Raw genomic sequence first — 20,519 nt, 5'->3', positions numbered from 1 at the left:
TTAAGAAATTCAAAGAAAGATGCGAACAATATCTCCGTTAGACCCATTACTTCCTGGCGTGTTTTAAATTTAAAAATAAATATAGCTATTCAGGCTCAGTGGTGACACTGAAGACTAATAATTCTAAAAACCTGGTTTCGATATTCGTGTTGACACAACTCACTGCGTAGGTTTAGGCATAACAGCAACCAAACAACAGATGACAATAGGTCAGTACGGGTGACCACGAGTCCACGAACGAGAAGGTCGAGGGTCAACTCTTTTATGAGTTACAAGAGAGAATGATGGTAGTGTTTTCATTACAAAAACAAATTTTGTTTGACAGAGAGAAAGGTAAATTCATGACTTATTATACACCTAATATTACTTGTCTCTAGGCTATTGAACTCTATCTGTAACAAGGAAAAGTTAGCAATTTGCTAAAAGTAGGGAACTATCGCAAGGCCTATGAGGCGCTGTTTGACGCAGAAATAGTTCTACCAAGAACAAGAATAAGCGAACTTAGAGAAAGTAGTTGTCACTACTAGTGAATGAATCCAAGTGGAAGTCGGTTACCATCTGCTGTATGAGATAATGTGGTTAGTTTAAAGTACTTTGCTAGTGTGAACTTCAAAAAACATTCCAACATTCTTAAATTGATATCATGTTAAACATTTTGTAAAATAGATAAAATTATTTCTAAACCACACGAGAACATATACCAAACCTTCTTCTCTTCTTTTGGCAATCACTTTGGCAGCACTTGGGCTCATGACGTGTAGAATAAAGAGTGGACAATTGACCTGATTTGCCAACACAGATGCACGGAAGGTGGCTTCAGCCTCGACCTAAACCCAATAAGTAGAGCATCACAAAATTTAAGTTTATCAAGAGATGAAGTATGACACAGCCTAGAGGAGGTTATTAAAATTACCAATAACTGATCTATGAAAACAAGTGTGACACAATCTAGAGGTGGTTATTAAACTTACCAGTAACTGATCTATGAAAACGAGTACGACACAACCTAGAGGTGGTTATTAAACTTACTAGTAACTGATGTATGAAAACGAGTACGACACAACCTAGAGGTGGTTATTAAACTTACCAATAACTGATCTATCAAAACAAGTGTGACACAACCTAGAGGTGGTTATTAAACTTACCAGTAATTGATCTATGAAAACAAGTATGACACAACCTTGAAGTGATTATTAAACTTACCAATAACTGATCTATGAAAACAAGTGTGGCACAACCTAGAGGTGATTATTAAACTTACCAATAACAGATCTATGAAAACAAGTGTGACACAACCTAGAGGTGGTTATTAAACGTACCAGTTACTGATCTATGAAAACAAGATGTGAGATATGACACAGCCTAGAGATGGTTGTAAAATTTACCAAGAACTGCAGATTTAATACAAGATGTGGAGTATTATAGAACATAGAAGTGGTCATTAAAGCATATGTGAACAGATTATAATAATATCAGGACATTTCAGTGGATAAGGTACAAACAGTACAATCATCTTCTTACTACAAGCTAATAACTTAATACTGTTAAAATTTACTGAGTATTGTAACTAGTCCCTGCACGAACTCAGTGAATATGTAAGGATAATTATGAATGGGTTATCCTTTGAATTATTGTCGGAAGTCATTAAAGAAAATTGTTTTTACAACTAGCAATATATCAAATGGATCAGATAAGCAGGCAGCCATCACCTCAACCATACTTTATATATATATAAGTGTTTAGAGCTCACCATACTATATATATATATGTGTTTAGAGCTCACCATACTATATATATATATATATGTTTAGAGTTCACCATACTCTATATATATATGTTTAGAGCTCACCATACTCTATATATATATATGTTTAGAGCTCACCATACTATATATATGTGTGTTTAGAGCTCACCATACTATATATATATATATGTTTAGAGCTCACCATACTCTCTCTATATATATATATGTGTTTAGAGCTCACCATAATCTGTATATATATGTTTAGAGCTCACCATACTCTATATATATATATGTTTAGAGCTCACCATACTTTATATATATATGTGTGTTTAGAGCTCACCATACTCTATATATATATGTTTAGAGCTCACCATACTCTATATATATATGTGTGTTTAGAACTCACCATACTTTATATATATATGTATGTTTATAGCTCACCATACTCTATATATATGTGTGTTTAGAGCTCACCATACTCTCTATATATATATGTGTGTTTAGAGCTCACCATACTCTCTTTATATATATGTGTGTTTAGAGCTCACCATACTCTATATATATGTGTTTAGAGCTCACCATACTCTATATATATATGTGTGTTTAGAACTCGCCATACTTTATATATATATGTATGTTTATAGCTCACCATACTCTATATATATGTGTGTTTAGAGCTCACCATACTCTCTATATATATGTGTGTTTAGAGCTCACCATACTCTCTTTATATACATGTGTGTTTAGAGCTCACCATACTCTATATATATATGTTTAGAGCTCACCATAATATATATATATATATATATATGTGTTTAGAACTCACCATACTTTATATATATATGTATGTTTATAGCTCACTATACTCTATATATATGTGTGTTTAGAGCTCACCATACTCTCTATATATGTGTGTGTTTAGAGCTCACCATAATATATATATATATATATATATATATATATATGTGTTTATAGCTCACCATACTCTATATATATGTGTGTTTAGAGCTCACCATACTCTCTATATATATATGTGTGTTTAGAGCTCACCATACTCTCTTTATATATATGTGTGTTTAGAGCTCACCATACTCTATATATATATGTTTAGAGCTCACCATACTCTATATATATGTGTGTGTTTAGAGCTCACCATAATATATATATATATATATATGTGTTTAGAACTCACCATACTTTATATATATATGTATGTTTATAGCTCACTATACTCTATATATATGTGTGTTTAGAGCTCACCATACTCTCTATATATGTGTGTGTTTAGAGCTCACCATAGAGCTCACCATACTCTCTTTATATATATATGTGTTTAGAGCTCACCATATGAGCTCTATATATATATATATGTGTGTTTAGAGCTCACCATACTCTCTTTATATATATGTGTGTTTAGAGCTCACCATACTCTCTCTCTTTATATATATATATGTTTAGAGCTCCGTTTCATTAATTTAGTATTTGTTTGTCCACTTCTCTTACTGCTCCCCTATTGACATCAGCTAGAAATGTGTTCCTTTATATTACTAATTGTTGAAATTCAAGCATTTTTTTTACACCTTGCCTCTTTAGATCAGCTACAGATATGTCTCTTTAGGTTATTAACTGTTGAAGGTGAGGTTTTGTTAATTCTTACAGATATGTATCTTTAGGTTATTAACTGTTGAAGGTGGGGTTTTGTTAATTCTTACAGATATGTATCTTTAGGTTATTAACTGTTGAAGGTGGGGTTTTGTTAATTCTTACAGATATGTCTCTTTAGGTTATTAACTGTTGAAGGTGGGGTTTTGGTAGTTTTTACATATATGTCTCTTTAGGTTATTAACTGTTGAAGGTGAGGTTTTGTTAATTCTTACAGATATGTCTCTTTAGTTTGTTAACTGTTGAAGGTAGGGTTTTGTTAGTTCTTACAGATATGTCTCTTTAGGTTGTTAACTGTTGAAGGTAGGGTTTTGTTAGTTCTTACAAATATGTCTCTTTAGGTTACTAACTGTTGAAGGTGGGGTTTTGTTAGTTCTTACAGATATGTCTCTTTAGGTTACTAACTGTTGAAGGTGGGGTTTTGTTAGTTCTTACAGATATGTCTCTTTAGGTTGTTAATTGTTGAAGGTGGGGTTTTGTTAATTCTTACAGATATGTCTCTTTAGGTTGTTAACTGTTGAAGGTGGGGTTTTGTTAGTTCTTACAGATATGTCTCTTTAGGTTGTTAACTGTTGAAGGTGGGGTTTTGGTAGTTCTTACAGATATGTCTCTTTAGGTTGTTAACTGTTGAAGGTGGGGTTTTGTTAGTTCTTACAAATATGTCTCTTTAGGTTGTTAACTGTTGAAGGTGGGGTTTTGTTAGTTCTTACAGATATGTCTCTTTAGGTTACTAACTGTTGAAGGTGGGGTTTTGTTAGTTCTTACAAATATGTCTCTTTAGGTTACTAACTGTTGAAGGTGGGGTTTTGGTAGTTCTTACAGATATGTCTCTTTAGGTTACTAACTGTTGAAGGTGGGGTTTTGTTAGTTCTTACAAATATGTCTCTTTAGGTTACTAACTGTTGAAGGTGGGGTTTTGTTAGTTCTTACAGATATGTCTCTTTAGGTTACTAACTGTTGAAGGTGGGGTTTTGTTAGTTCTTACAGATATGTCTCTTTAGGTTGATAACTGTTGAAGGTGGGGTTTTGTTAGTTCTTACAAATATGTCTCTTTAGGTTGTTAACTGTTGAAGGTGGGGTTTTGTTAGTTCTTACAGATATGTCTCTTTAGGTTACTAACTGTTGAAGGTGGGGTTTTGTTAGTTCTTACAAATATGTCTCTTTAGGTTACTAACTGTTGAAGGTGGGGTTTTGTTAGTTCTTACAGATATGTCTCTTTAGGTTGTTAACTGTTGAAGGTGGGGTTTTGTTAGTTCTTACAGATATGTCTCTTTAGGTTGTTAACTGTTGAAGGTGGGGTTTTGTTAGTTCTTACAGATATGTCTCTTTAGGTTACTAACTGTTGAAGGTGGGGTTTTGTTAGTTCTTACAAATATGTCTCTTTAGGTTACTAACTGTTGAAGGTGGGGTTTTGTTAGTTCTTACAGATATGTCTCTTTAGGTTGTTAACTGTTGAAGGTGGGGTTTTGTTAGTTCTTACAGATATGTCTCTTTAGGTTACTAACTGTTGAAGGTGGGGTTTTGTTAGTTCTTACAAATATGTCTCTTTAGGTTACTAACTGTTGAAGGTGGGGTTTTGTTAGTTCTTACAGATATGTCTCTTTAGGTTACTAACTGTTGAAGGTGGGGTTTTGGTAGTTCTTACAAATATGTCTCTTTAGGTTACTAACTGTTGAAGGTGGGGTTTTGTTAGTTCTTACAAATATGTCTCTTTAGGTTACTAACTGTTGAAGGTGGGGTTTTGTTAGTTCTTACAGATATGTCTCTTTAGGTTGATAACTGTTGAAGGTGGGGTTTTGTTAGTTCTTACAGATATGTCTCTTTAGGTTGATAACTGTTGAAGGTGGGGTTTTGTTAGTTCTTACAGATATGTCTCTTTAGGTTGATAACTGTTGAAGGTGGGGTTTTGTTAGTTCTTACAAATATGTCTCTTTAGGTTACTAACTGTTGAAGGTGGGGTTTTGTTAGTTCTTACAGATATGTCTCTTTAGGTTGATAACTGTTGAAGGTGGGGTTTTGTTAGTTCTTACAGATATGTCTCTTTAGGTTGTTAACTGTTGAAGGTGGGGTTTTGTTAGTTCTTACAAATATGTCTCTTTAGGTTACTAACTGTTGAAGGTGGGGTTTTGTTAGTTCTTACAGATATGTCTCTTTAGGTTGATAACTGTTGAAGGTGGGGTTTTGTTAGTTCTTACAGATATGTCTCTTTAGGTTGTTAACTGTTGAAGGTGGGGTTTTGTTAGTTCTTACAGATATGTCTCTTTAGGTTACTAACTGTTGAAGGTGGGGTTTTGTTAGTTCTTACAAATATGTCTCTTTAGGTTACTAACTGTTGAAGGTGGGGTTTTGTTAGTTCTTACAAATATGTCTCTTTAGGTTACTAACTGTTGAAGGTGGGGTTTTGTTAGTTCTTACAGATATGTCTCTTTAGGTTACTAACTGTTGAAGGTGGGGTTTTGTTAGTTCTTACAGATATGTCTCTTTAGGTTGATAACTGTTGAAGGTGGGGTTTTGTTAGTTCTTACAGATATGTCTCTTTAGGTTGTTAACTGTTGAAGGTGGGGTTTTGTTAGTTCTTACAAATATGTCTCTTTAGGTTACTAACTGTTGAAGGTGGGGTTTTGTTAGTTCTTACAGATATGTCTCTTTAGGTTGTTAACTGTTGAAGGTGGGGTTTTGTTAGTTCTTACAGATATGTCTCTTTAGGTTGTTAACTGTTGAAGGTGGGGTTTTGTTAGTTCTTACAGATATGTCTCTTTAGGTTGATAACTGTTGAAGGTGGGGTTTTGTTAGTTCTTACAGATATGTCTCTTTAGGTTGATAACTGTTGAAGGTGGGGTTTTGTTAGTTCTTACAGATATGTCTCTTTAGGTTGTTAACTGTTGAAGGTGGGGTTTTGTTAGTTCTTACAGATATGTCTCTTTAGGTTGATAACTGTTGAAGGTGGGGTTTTGTTAGTTCTTACAGATATGTCTCTTTAGGTTGATAACTGTTGAAGGTGGGGTTTTGTTAGTTCTTACAGATATGTCTCTTTAGGTTGTTAACTGTTGAAGGTGGGGTTTTGTTAGTTCTTACAGATATGTCTCTTTAGGTTACTAACTGTTGAAGGTGGGGTTTTGTTAGTTCTTACAAATATGTCTCTTTAGGTTACTAACTGTTGAAGGTGGGGTTTTGTTAGTTCTTACAAATATGTCTCTTTAGGTTACTAACTGTTGAAGGTGGGGTTTTGTTAGTTCTTACAGATATGTCTCTTTAGGTTACTAACTGTTGAAGGTGGGGTTTTGTTAGTTCTTACAGATATGTCTCTTTAGGTTGATAACTGTTGAAGGTGGGGTTTTGTTAGTTCTTACAGATATGTCTCTTTAGGTTGTTAACTGTTGAAGGTGGGGTTTTGTTAGTTCTTACAGATATGTCTCTTTAGGTTGTTAACTGTTGAAGGTGGGGTTTTGTTAGTTCTTACAGATATGTCTCTTTAGGTTACTAACTGTTGAAGGTGGGGTTTTGTTAGTTCTTACAAATATGTCTCTTTAGGTTACTAACTGTTGAAGGTGGGGTTTTGTTAGTTCTTACAGATATGTCTCTTTAGGTTACTAACTGTTGAAGGTGGGGTTTTGTTAGTTCTTACAAATATGTCTCTTTAGGTTACTAACTGTTGAAGGTGGGGTTTTGTTAGTTCTTACAGATATGTTTCTTTAGGTTGATAACTGTTGAAGGTGGGGTTTTGTTAGTTCTTACCTCTTCAGGTCTGCTATAGATATGTCCTTCAGGGCCAGTAATACCCATGTTTAACATTCTCTTCTCATTCTAAAACAGAAATAAAATATTTAATGTTGCAAATAATTTTATGTGTGAGAAATTAGATCTAAAATCTATATGTGTTTATGAAAATATGAAATTTGGTATTTTATCATAGCACTAAAAACATCAATTAAAAATACACGGTTGTAATTATTTATTTTTCAAAAGAAATGACTAAATCTATGTCTTCAATTTTTAAGAAGTGATTTATGATGCCTACCTCATCAATTATGTCTCCATTTTCAGCATGCACCATTGCTACTGCTCCTAACTTCTTGCATGCATGTAACATCTGCAGAAGTTCACCATCTCGTAGCATGTACTGGTCTTTGTAAGTCATGTAAGCCTTGAATGAATTTATTCCTTATAAAGAAAGAGTGAAACAGGAAGTTTAGTAGAAATGAAACTCACCTTAACGATACATTTGAAAACAACTGAGATGGAAGTTAATAATGTCCACAGAAAATCTGGGTACGTCAACTTGTCACATTTGTTGTAACAAGAAACCCACTTGAAGGAAAAATGTATTGCAAACTCTCTTTGTTAACCTAAAGATGACCTAAGAAGGTCGAAACGTTGTTCTGTACTTTATTTTAATTAAAGTGCTAATACCCATACCAGCCTTTTTAAAAAAGTATATAACTTGCCACTTTATTAGAACCCCCTACTTGATATCATGATGACAGCATAGTCTCAGTGTGACACAGACCCTAAAAGATTTTGGGAGGTGCTCGTTTTCTTTGTGGATGTTCTGTGATGGAGTACGTTTAGCAATTTGTTCGCAAATGTTAGCAAAATATAATAGTAGTAAATCACGTATTCAGGTTCATCCCAATAATACACAACAGGATTTAATGGATACTCTAATTAAAAGTTAATGTAATCGAATTCTTGTTATGTCAGTCTTCAAACCAGTCTTGGGTAATATGATCACAGAAGTTTGTTAACAGTATCACCTTGAAAAGATCCTTAACTATCAGGACAGGAATGTAATATTGTGAGGTATACATGACTGACTACATTATGCTAGTACACTCTGGAAGTTTATGGCCCACCCCTTGCATCAAATAGTTATACCACGTGCTAACAGCATAAACTGTCTCAAGTTCGTCATGTGCCAGATGAACTCCCTTTCAGTTGCTACTGTTGGCGAACTCTGATGAACTCCCTTTCAGTAGCTACTGTTGGTCGATTCTGATGAACTCCCTTTCAGCAGCTACTGTTGGTGGATTCTGATGAACTCCCTTTCTGTAGCTACTGTTGATAAGGTCTAATGACAAATAGTTTTGAATAATTAGAAGAAACAGCTTCTACTAGAAATGCTTCTGTTCAACAGGCACATTCATAACCTTCTTGGAAAGTCTGTGAAATAAATGTTATTACCGACTATCTTGAAATTGATTAAGGTATTACTATGTCTCTATATTTATAAATCAGTTACTTGAAACATTACACGATCAGTTTTATTCTGAATAAGTAGAGTGCTATTTAAAGTTGTATGTGTGTTATTAGTCACAACTGGTTATAATAACATACTTCTGCATCCTCACAACCTCCAATAAGAAATTACTAGTTATTGTTAAAGGATTGTAGAAAATTAGGTATAGTTAACATAAACTTCTTAAGGAGTTTTCTGTCATTAATCAAACCCACAGTACTATCTGCCCTCAAATTATTGTTAATTCAACACCACAGATCCACGCAAAGATAGTTAAATTATTGATTCGTGAAAACCAAAGATATAGTCCACTCTCTCCTAGAAAATAAATTAAGTTTTATTCATATTTCTAACACAGTCTGTTTTGAAGAACCAATACCTTTCTCTTTTACTAAAACTTCCATTTCTTCTTCGGTTTTCTCAGTCCATTCAGGTATCACTATGTGTAAAGCATAATCACAGCAGACATTTTCATCAGCCACTTCTCTCCTCATCTCGTAGGACTTGAGAAGCGATGAACTAGAAGACTCCATCACAAAATCCACTATTCAAATAAACCAATGTAAGTAAATATTGCTTTCAACTGGAAATACTTGTTGATACAAAGCAACTCAAAGTATTATTGATAAGTCAATAAAACACGTAGATTAAAAAAAAATTGGTTAGAAACAAAATATACGGAACTCTGTAACCTGATGACTTTTGAAAGGTGGATATTTCTCCATCTTCGTCAAAAGTGCTCAGGTTTTTGGGTTTTGCATTCGTGTTTTAAAATATTATTGTTGTGACTTGGTAATGAAGAAACCTATAAGGAATGTATGATGTGTCAACAGTATCGTTCTCTTATTATTGTTGTGAGTTCTATTAAGTTCATCAGAATATTATGTGGTATACCGCAAACTCTAACAAACTTTAGTGAACATAAACCAACCAAACTAAAGTGAAATGTAAATATAAAACTACTGTCCAAAAGAGAAAGACTCCCTAATTATTACTGAAACCAAAATTAACTGGAATAACATTATGATACTCAAGTGAGAACAGCAAAGACAACAAATTCTGTAGTTTTGTGCTTAATAACAAATTAAAACCAAAAAACGATTCTTATTTGTTAAATATTACCACAATGAAAAGGTTCCTGCTTCTTAGCAGAAATAAAATGTCATTACAGACTACTTACTAATCATTGTATTTTTGCCTGGTATCAATTACTACACACTACTTACCAACCATGGTATTTCCATCTGAAACCATTACAACAGGCTACATCCCAATCATGGAATTTGAACCTGGTAACAATCACTAGAGACTACTTACTTAATAATGGTATTTTAACCTGGTAACAATCACTAGAGACAACTTATTTAATAATGGTATTTTAACCTGGTAACAGTCACTACAGAATACTTAGTAACCATGGTATTTGAACCTGATATCAGTTACTACAGAATGCTTACCAATCATGGTATTTCCACCTGATTTTAGTTAGTACAGACTACCTACTAATCATGGTATTTCCACCTGGTATCAGTTTCTACAGATGACTTACTAATCATAGTATTTGAACCTGGTAACAGTCACTACATACTATTTACTTAATCATGCTATTTGAACCTGATATCAATTACTACAGAATACTTACTGATCATGGTATTTGAACCTGGTATCAGTTATTACAGAATATTTGCTATTCATGGTATTTGAACTAGGGAATAGTCACTGCAGACGACTTACTAATCATGGTATTTGAACTAGGGAACAGTCACTGCAGACTACTTACTAATCATGGTATTTGAACTAGGGAACAGTCACTGCAGACTACTTACTAATCATGGTATTTGAACTAGGGAACAGTCACTACAGACTACTTACTAATCATGGAATTTGAACTAGGAAATAGTCACTGCAGACTACTTACTAATCATGGAATTTGAACTAGGGAACAGTCACTGCAGACTACTTACTAATCATGGTATTTGAACTAGGAACAGTCACTGCAGACTACTTACTAATCATGGTATTTGAACTAGGGAACAGTCACTACAGACTACTTACTAATCATGGTATTTAAACTAGGGAATAGTCACTGCAGACTACTTACTAATCATGGTATTTGAACTAGGGAACAGTCACTACAGACTACTTACTAATTATGGTATTTGAACTAGGGAATAGTCACTGCAGACTACTTACTAATCATGGTATTTGAACTAGGGAACAGTCACTACAGACTACTTACTAATCATGGTATTTGAACTAAGGAACAGTCACTACAGACTACTTACTAATCATGGTATTTGAACTAGGGAACAGTCACTGCAGACTACTTACTAATCATGGTATTTAAACTAGGGAATAGTCACTGCAGACTACTTACTAATCATGGTATTTGAACTAGGGAACAGTCACTACAGACTACTTACTAATCATGGTATTTGAACTAGGGAATAGTCACTGCAGACTACTTACTAATCATGGTATTTGAACTAGGGAACAGTCACTACAGACTACTTACTAATCATGGAATTTGAACTAGGGAACAGTCACTGCAGACTACTTACTAATCATGGTATTTGAACTAGGGAACAGTCACTGCAGACTACTTACTAATCATGGTATTTGAACTAGAGAACAGTCACTACAGACTACTTACTAATCATGGTATTTAAACTAGGGAATAGTCACTGCAGACTACTTACTAATCATGGTATTTGAACTAGGGAACAGTCACTACAGACTACTTACTAATCATGGTATTTGAACTAGGGAATAGTCACTGCAGACTACTTACTAATCATGGTATTTGAACTAGGGAACAGTCACTGCAGACGACTTACTAATCATGGTATTTGAACTAGGAAACAGTCACTGCAGACTACTTACTAATCATGGTATTTGAACTAGGGAACAGTCACTGCAGACTACTTACTAATCATGGTATTTGAACTAGGGAACAGTCACTACAGACTACTGACTAATCATGGAATTTGAACTAGGAAATAGTCACTGCAGACTACTTACTAATCATGGAATTTGAACTAGGGAACAGTCACTGCAGACTACTTACTAATCATGGTATTTGAACTAGGGAACAGTCACTGCAGACTACTTACTAATCATGGTATTTGAACTAGGGAACAGTCACTGCAGACTACTTACTAATCATGGTGTTTGAACTAGGGAACAGTCACTGCAGACTACTTACTAATCATGGTATTTGAACTAGGGAACAGTCACTACAGACTACTTACTAATCATGGAATTTGAACTAGGGAACAGTCACTGCAGACTACTTACTAATCATGGTATTTGAACTAGAGAACAGTCACTACAGACTACTTACTAATCATGGTATTTAAACTAGGGAATAGTCACTGCAGACTACTTACTAATCATGGTATTTGAACTAGGGAACAGTCACTACAGACTACTTACTAATCATGGTATTTGAACTAGGGAATAGTCACTGCAGACTACTTACTAATCATGGTATTTGAACTAGGGAACAGTCACTGCAGACGACTTACTAATCATGGTATTTGAACTAGGAAACAGTCACTGCAGACTACTTACTAATCATGGTATTTGAACTATGGAACAGTCACTGCAGACTACTTACTAATCATGGTATTTGAACTAGGGAACAGTCACTACAGACTACTGACTAATCATGGAATTTGAACTAGGAAATAGTCACTGCAGACTACTTACTAATCATGGTATTTGAACTAGGGAACAGTCACTGCAGACTACTTACTAATCATGGAATTTGAACTAGGGAACAGTCACTGCAGACTACTTACTAATCATGGTATTTGAACTAGGGAACAGTCACTGCAGACTACTTACTAATCATGGTATTTGAACTAGGGAACAGTCACTACAGACTACTTACTAATCATGGAATTTGAACTAGGAAATAGTCACTGCAGACTACTTACTAATCATGGTATTTGAACTAGGGAACAGTCACTGCAGACTACTTACTAATCATGGTATTTGAACTAGGAAACAGTCACTGCAGACTACTTACTAATCATGGTATTTGAACTAGGGAACAGTCACTGCAGACTACTTACTAATCATGGAATTTGAGCTAGGGAACAGTCACTGCAGACTGCTTACTAATCATGGTATTTGAACAAGGGAACAGTCACTGCAGACTACTTACTAATCATGGAATTTGAACTAGGGAATAGTCACTGCAGACTACTTACTAATCATGGTATTTGAACTAGGAAACAGTCACTGCAGACTACTTACTAATCATGGTATTTGAACTAGGGAACAGTCACTACAGACTACTTACTAATCATGGAATTTGAACTAGGAAACAGTCACTGCAGACTACTTACTAATCATGGTATTTGAACTAGGAAACAGTCACTGCAGACCACTTACTAATCATGGTATTTGAACTAGGGAACAGTCACTGCAGACTACTTACTAATCATGGAATTTGAACTAGGGAACAGTCACTGCAGACTACTTACTAATCATGGTGGTTCCTCCTGCTAATGCTGCCTTTGTCCCATGGTAGAAATCATCCACAGATTTTTCTCCCATAAAATTTATCCCAAGTTGTGTTTGAGTGTCAATTCCACCTGTAGATATAACATAAATAAATCCATTTTTGATTTTCTTCGAAAATAGAAGTGTTTAAAAGTCGGAAGCTGAAATTCAAAATAGGAGAAACACTAGTAGTATTAGAAGGTGTTATTAAAACTGGAGAAACCCTCGTAGTAATATAGGGTGTTATTAAACAGGAGAAACACTCGTAGTAATAGAGAGTGTTATTAAAGCAGAAGAAACACTCGTTGTAATAGAGGGTGTTATTAAAACAGGAGAAACTCTCGTAGTAATAGAGGGTGTTAATAAAACAGGAGAAACACTCGTAGTAATAGAGGGTGTTAATAAAACAGGAGAAACACTCGTAGTAATAGAGGGTGTTAATAAAACAGGAGAAACACTCGTAGTAATAGAGAGTGTTATTAGAACAGGAGAAACACTCGTTGTAATAGAGGGTGTTATTACAACAGGAGAAACACTCGTAGTAATAGAGGGTGTTAATAAAACAGGATAAACCCTCGTAGTAATATAGGGTGTTATTAAACAGGAGAAACACTCGTTGTAATAGAGGGTGTTATTAAAGCAGAAGAAACACTTGTTGTAATAGAGGGTGTTATTACAACAGGAGAAACACTCGTAGTAGTAGAGGGTGTTAATAAAACAGGAGAAACACTCGTAGTAATATAGGGTGTTATTAAAGCAGGAGAAGCCCTCGTAGTAATATAGGGTGTTATTAAAACAGGAGAAACACTCGTAGCAATAGAGGGTGTTATTAAAACAGGAGCAACACTCGTAGCAATAGAGGGTGTTAATAAAACAGGAGAAACACTCGTAGTAATAGAGAGTGTTATTAGAACAGGAGAAACACTCGTTGTAATAGAGGGTGTTATTAGAACAGGAGAAACACTTGTTGTAATAGAGGGTGTTTAGTAAAAGAAAGTTAAAAATAAATAAAATGAGAATATATGAAGTGTGTTTTCATTACCTGGAATGACAAGTTTTCCTTTAGAGTTAATGGTTCTGGTTCCTTCTGGGACACTGAGATCAGTTCCCACTTCTCTGTAGAAAATAACAAAATAGTTTGGTTACGAAGTAGACACGACGGACAAGTTCTTAAAACACCTTGCTTGTAATTTGACATGCAAATACATATAAAGCATAAACATCAGTACTTGAGGTACACTGTGCTTGGATGGACAAAGATTTGACATATATTTGGAAAGTTGTCTGTTTTAATAATCCAAACACCTTATTTCTATCTGGTGTGGCCCCAGCATGGCCAGGTGGTTAAGGCAGTTCACTCATAATCCGAGGGTCGCGGATTCGAATTTCCATCACACCAAACATGCTAGCCGTTTCAGCCGTGACGACGTTATAATGTGACGATCAATCCCACTATTCGTTGGTAGAAGAGTAGCCCAAGAGTTAGCGGTGGGTGGTGACTACTAGCTGCCCTCCCGCTAGTCTTACACTACTAAATTATGGACGGCTAGCGCAGATAGCCCTCGTGTAGCTTTGCGCGAAATTCAAAACAAAGTTATCTGGTGTGCGGGAGAAATACTTTAGTACCTTTACTGATGGAACAACTTATTAGCAGTCCGTGCACGCACGTGGATAGATATTGTAGTTCTAAGTTACTAGTTTATTTGCATTTGATACAGATATTGACATACGTTTGTTCAAGGAATGTCCTAAAGTATCGTGTAAAGGTGCAAAATAACTGTGTCTCTGTCTCATCTTCTTGTCTTGAACAGAAGCGTGAAAGAAGGAAATACAGATGTGTCTGTTTTATGAAAAGGTCTGTGATTTTAAACCTATTACTCACTTAATGACTCCATCTTCAATGTAGACGTCGCCGTCAAATATAATATCGTGGTTTACGATTGTTCCATCGACTATGAGCAGACGCTGTCGTTGATTCTGGAAAGAGAAAGTCATTGTTCTGAAATACATCAATACTCACTAACGTATTCACTGAACGACGGGGGTATAAGACGTTCCTGGGTATGACGTAGAAGATGGGGTCAGATACGAACGCTGATTTTTATGTCATTTTTCTAGGGACTCTGAGAGTACATGCTTGATTTGGTGACAATCGGTTCAGAAGTTCGCTAGTTACTTTAGTGAATTAATGGTTTAGATGTACTTTTTAAATGTAGGACAAGTGTCTGCATGCGATACAATTGTATTAAAATGTATCGTCATACGTACGTAAATATATCAGTGTAAAAAAAACAAGTTTCTCCCTTATTATCTTTGTTTGTTGTCCCCGTTGGGACAGCGGTAAGCCTACGGATTTACAACGCTAAAATCAGGAGTTCGATTCCCCTCTGTTGTTTTTGTTCGTTGTTATTAAGCACAAACATACATAAAGGGCTATTTGTGCTCTGTCCACCACGGGTATCGAAACCAAGTTACTAGTACTGTAAGTCCTCGGAGATACCGCTGTGCCACTGAGGGGGGATTCAGACTGAATAAAAAAAAGACTAAAATATTGATAGCGGGAAAATACTGGGGGACAATGATATGCGGGCCCCCACTTTAACTACTAGGGCTACGTGCCTTTCCAAGCACGAGTAAATGGAAAAGATTTTTCAGACTTCCATAAACAAGCAAGAACAGTAAAAGTAGGCTTATGGAAATCCTGGGGCAAAAATATTCTGCTTTCCTCCTCCACGGTTCCTCCCTTCAAATATTACGTAAGTGAGATAATATTATAAATTATAACATAAGTAAAATAACACTATGTTTCATATTGTATCGTGTTATATCACTGGTGAATACAGAGACCTCTAAAGTTGTTATATCACTGGTGAATACAGAGACCTCTAAAGTTGTTATATCACTGGTGAATACAGAGACCTCTATAGTTGTTATATCACTGGTGAATACAGAGACCTCTATAGTTGTTATATCACTGGTGAATACAGAGACCTCTATAGTTGTTATATCACTGGTGAATACAGAGACCTCTATAGTTGTTATATCACTGGTGAATACAGAGACCTCTATAGTTGTTATATCACTGGTGAATACAGAGACCTCTAAAGTTGTTATATCACTGGTGAATACAGAGACCTCTAAACTGGTGAATACAGAGACCTCTATAGTTGTTATATCACTGGTGAATACAGAGACCTCTAAAGTTGTTATATCACTGGTGAATACAGAGACCTAGGTTATATCACTGGTGAATACAGAGACCTCTAAAGTTGTTAATTGGTGACGAGACCTCTAAAGTTGACTCGTAGGGACCCGTTGAATTGACGCGTCTTTCCTATCCACAGATGGACCTTTCACGAGTTACATCTAGGTACCAAGGAGGTCTTAGAGTCCCAAATACGTTAATGTTGTGTATTTGACGAGTATTTCTGTCATCAGGCTGTTAATTTGGTGTATTTTACAACATACATCTAAACCAGTATATGATACATCACAATGTACATCTATATCAGTCTATGATATATCACAATGCACATCAATATCAGTTTATGATATATCACAATGCACATCAATATCAGTTTATGATATAGATGTGCATTATTAATTTGGTGTATTTTACGACGTACATCTAAACCAGTATATGATATATAACAATGTATATCTATATCAATCTATGATACATCACAATGTACATCTATAGCAGTCCATGATACATCACAATGTACATCTATAGCAGTCTATGATACATCACAATGTACATCTATAGCAGTCTATGATACATCACAATGTACATCTAAATCATTCTGTGATATATCACAATGTACATCTATACCAGTCTATAATACATCACAATGTACTCATAAACCAGTCTGTAATATATCACAATATACATCTATATGAATCGATAATACAGTACAATTTACGTCTAAACCTCTTTCTGATACAATACAATGTACGTCTAAATGTGTCTCTGATACAATATCGTGTACGTCTAAATGTGTCTTTGATACAATACCATGTAGTCTAAACGTGTCTCTGATACAGTACAATGTACGTCTAAATGTGTCTCTGATACAATACCATGTACGTCTAAACGTGTCTCTGATACAGTATAATGTACGTCTAAATGTGTCTCTGATATAGTACAATGTAGTCTAAATGTGTCTCTGATACAGTACAATGTATGTCTAAACGTATGTGATACCGTACAATGTACTTTGATGTGATACCGTACAATGTACGTCTAAACATGTATGTGATACAGTACAATGTACGTCTAAACGTGTATGTGATACAGTATAATGTACGTCTAAACGTGTATGTGATACCGTACAATGTACGTCTAAACGTGTATGTGATATTGTATAATGTACGTCTAAACGTGTATGTGATACAGTACAATGTACGTCTAAAAGTGTATGTGATACCGTACAATGTACGTCTAAACGTGTATGTGATACCGTACAATGTATGTCTAAACGTGTATGTGATACCGTACAATGTACGTCTAAACGTCTATGTGATACCGTACAATGTAGTCTAAACCTGTTTCTCATACAGTACATCAAAAGCAGTGTATTATCGATCACGTATATTTCACCTATCCTGATACATCACAATATACGTCTAAATACGCATTAAAATTCTGTTTAATAAATACATGTGGCAGTAAAAAATAAACTACCCGTGAATGGTATTGTATTTAACAAATTTGGAAAGTTTATTAAGAATATACGAATTTCTTTATTATTAATGTTGTTATTTTGCATGTTTTGTTTTTCTGTCGATAGCTTTGTTTATTATAAAATCTTGAGCTGGTAAAAATGTTTATTGTTAGTCTTGTCGAATTTTACTACCACGAGGCCTCTCTGGCCTGCAGATGCTAGGCCACTGATGGTTCGCCCTGGACTATGTATACTTCATTACAACATACGAGACGGACAATATGGAATCGATATTTAAATAAACTAGGTATGCTTGTAATATAATCACCCATTGAATCTCTTCTCTTTCTGATTTGCCATATCAACTCTCCTTTTACGATTTTCTCCACTGTATGTACACAGACACGTATTTTACTCCATAATAAAAAATATTAATCAATTTAGACCTTTAGGATCTATGAGCCTCACAACCGGCTGCAATCGACTTCCGCTGAGGGAAGGATTTCCGTTAGGAGGGGGTGTGGTCACAGATGCCCAATGATAGTGACGAGGGAGCAAGTTCGTACTCCTAAATCGTAAAATTTCCTCTCCAAGAATCTTGAAATTGAAACAAGGAGTTTGAAACACAAACGGCAAAGTTTAGTACTATGGTTATAAGTAATATAACCCGAATTTTATGATGTTTTGTTTGTTTTTTTCAAACTTCTTGAATTATGTCTGTTATTGGTACTTATAGTACACTCTTTCTGGAATGAGACAGAGGATGGTTCGTCCCCCGCTGGTACAGCGGTAAGTCTTCGGATTTACAACGCTAAAATCAGGGGTTCGATTCCCCTCGATGGGCTCAGCAGATAGCTTAATGTGGCTTTGCTATAAGAAAAACACACAGAGGCTGGTTCAGAGAGTAGTTAAGACAAGGACTTAATATAAAGTTACCAGATATCTTTGAAATGATTTTCCAAGTAAAGTTTTTGGAATATTTACAGTAACAACATTTAGTTAGCATCCAAAAGTAATATTATTAAATCAAATTATATTTCACCGATTTGGGTCCATAAATGTTAACCTTCATAAATACACAATATCTCACAGTTTCAGTCTCTCGGACTTTCTATGGGTAACCTTCACTAAATGTTGAAATGTGCGCCACTAGTAACGAATGTTACATATAAAACAAAGGAAGTGAAATGTTTCAGCGTCACTCTAATCACTGTTTTAGAATAACATTCGTAGCATCTATTATCCATTCAAACATCAGTAATCTATCATGCACTTAAGGCCCGGCATGACCAAGTGTGTTAAGGCGTGCGACTCCTAATCTGAGGGTCGCGGGTTCGCATCCTCATCGCGCCAAACATGCTCGCCCTTTCAGCGTGGGGGCGTTATAAGGTGACGGTCAATCCCACTATTCGTTGGTAAAAGAGTAGCCCAAGAGTTGGCGGTGGGTGGTGATGACTAGCTGCCTTCCCTCTAGTCTTACACTGCTAAATTAGGGACGGCTGGCACAGATAGCCCTTGAGTAGCTTTGTGCGAAATTCCAAAACAAACAAACAAACTATCATGCACTCAAACCGCCACCTATGATTATAAACACTAACTATATATTATATTGTATTACATGTAAACATCGTTAACTGTAGGTTATCTTACAGGATTTCCGATAATTCTACTGCCTGTTTAGTTTATTTCACAAAGTTCAAATCTATTCAGTTTTAACAATAATTTAATAATCATGAATTCTCACCCAATCTTGGAGTGTCGATGGTTGTGCCTCAATTTTTCCACTTCCTTTACAACTAAAATTTCTTTTATCTCCTTTGGAGATTCTTTTTGAACATCTTCAAGGTCTTTCTTAGTCGAACTTTTTGGAGGGCTCTCTCCTATTTTAATGGATTTCAGCTCCGTGTCACTAACAGTGGAAAAGAACACGTCGTGTCGAGGTCGTCTGTGAGATTTAGGGGTTCCTTCGTCACTTTCAGAGCTTCGATAGGGTGAAGAGGGTGAAGAAGCCATCTTGGGCACCAGATGAAGGAGTGTGGACCTTTTTCTTTATTAACACAAAGAGCTATAGAACGTTTGTAACAAATGTGATATCTTATGTTCCTTCTTATTCTGAATTACATTTTGTTTGGTTTGCGCGTTTAGTAATTACGAATCTGCTAAAATAGTAACCTTTCATTAATTTGTAAGGATCTATATAATGGATTAAATGAACTTCTATATTTATAGTTTTACATAGCGAAGGACATTTCATTCTGTGTTTGAAGTTCTACTTAATGGATTAGTTAACCTAATTAGCTATTCACACACTTTCAAAGGAACCAAAATGAAATCTCTTTCTTCGTAATTACATTATTCGAATTTGAATCAGCTCTGCAGTCTCTTTGTAATCATTTCAATGGATAACGTGACTTACCTTATCGCTGATTATTAAGATAATGGAAAACTGGAGATTTAAAGATCTCCTGTTGCAGCACCTCAGAAATCCCAAGTCACTGGTACATTCTAATCTGGAACTTGAAATACCCCGTGGTTTGGATGAGAGATCAGATCACCATCATATAAATATCCACGTACATTCACCTAAGGTGCACCAGACACTGCAGAGAAAATACTTATCCACGTTTCAGGGCCGCATGAGGCTGTCTACTGCAAAGATCGATAGAAGAAGCAAGATATGTTCTCCACACGCTATCTTGTA

General features: G+C 35.4%; 1 protein-coding gene across 2 annotated transcripts in view; it reads right to left on the bottom strand.

Moving 5' to 3' along the window:
- LOC143248604 (dihydropyrimidinase-like) overlaps positions 1-20,519 on the bottom strand; it is a 41,705-nt gene extending 21,186 nt beyond the window's left edge. The window contains exons 1-9 of one of the 2 annotated variants that reach the window (XM_076497101.1): positions 20,235-20,519; positions 19,563-19,883; positions 15,037-15,131; positions 14,197-14,270; positions 13,136-13,246; positions 9,022-9,186; positions 7,425-7,567; positions 7,142-7,210; positions 707-827 (exon numbers count right to left, since the gene is read on the bottom strand). In XM_076497101.1, the coding sequence (XP_076353216.1) occupies positions 707-827; positions 7,142-7,210; positions 7,425-7,567; positions 9,022-9,186; positions 13,136-13,208 (571 nt within the window). In that variant the 5' untranslated portion in view covers positions 13,209-13,246; positions 14,197-14,270; positions 15,037-15,131; positions 19,563-19,883; positions 20,235-20,519. The remainder of the gene's footprint in view (positions 1-706; positions 828-7,141; positions 7,211-7,424; positions 7,568-9,021; positions 9,187-13,135; positions 13,247-14,196; positions 14,271-15,036; positions 15,132-19,562; positions 19,884-20,234) is intronic. The other variant, XM_076497100.1, reaches the window with a different exon arrangement.

This window comes from Tachypleus tridentatus, chromosome 4 (assembly GCF_004210375.1).
Source record: "Tachypleus tridentatus isolate NWPU-2018 chromosome 4, ASM421037v1, whole genome shotgun sequence".
Taxonomy (NCBI): Eukaryota; Metazoa; Arthropoda; class Merostomata; order Xiphosura; family Limulidae; genus Tachypleus; species Tachypleus tridentatus.
This window is presented reverse-complemented; position numbering and strand designations above follow the sequence as displayed.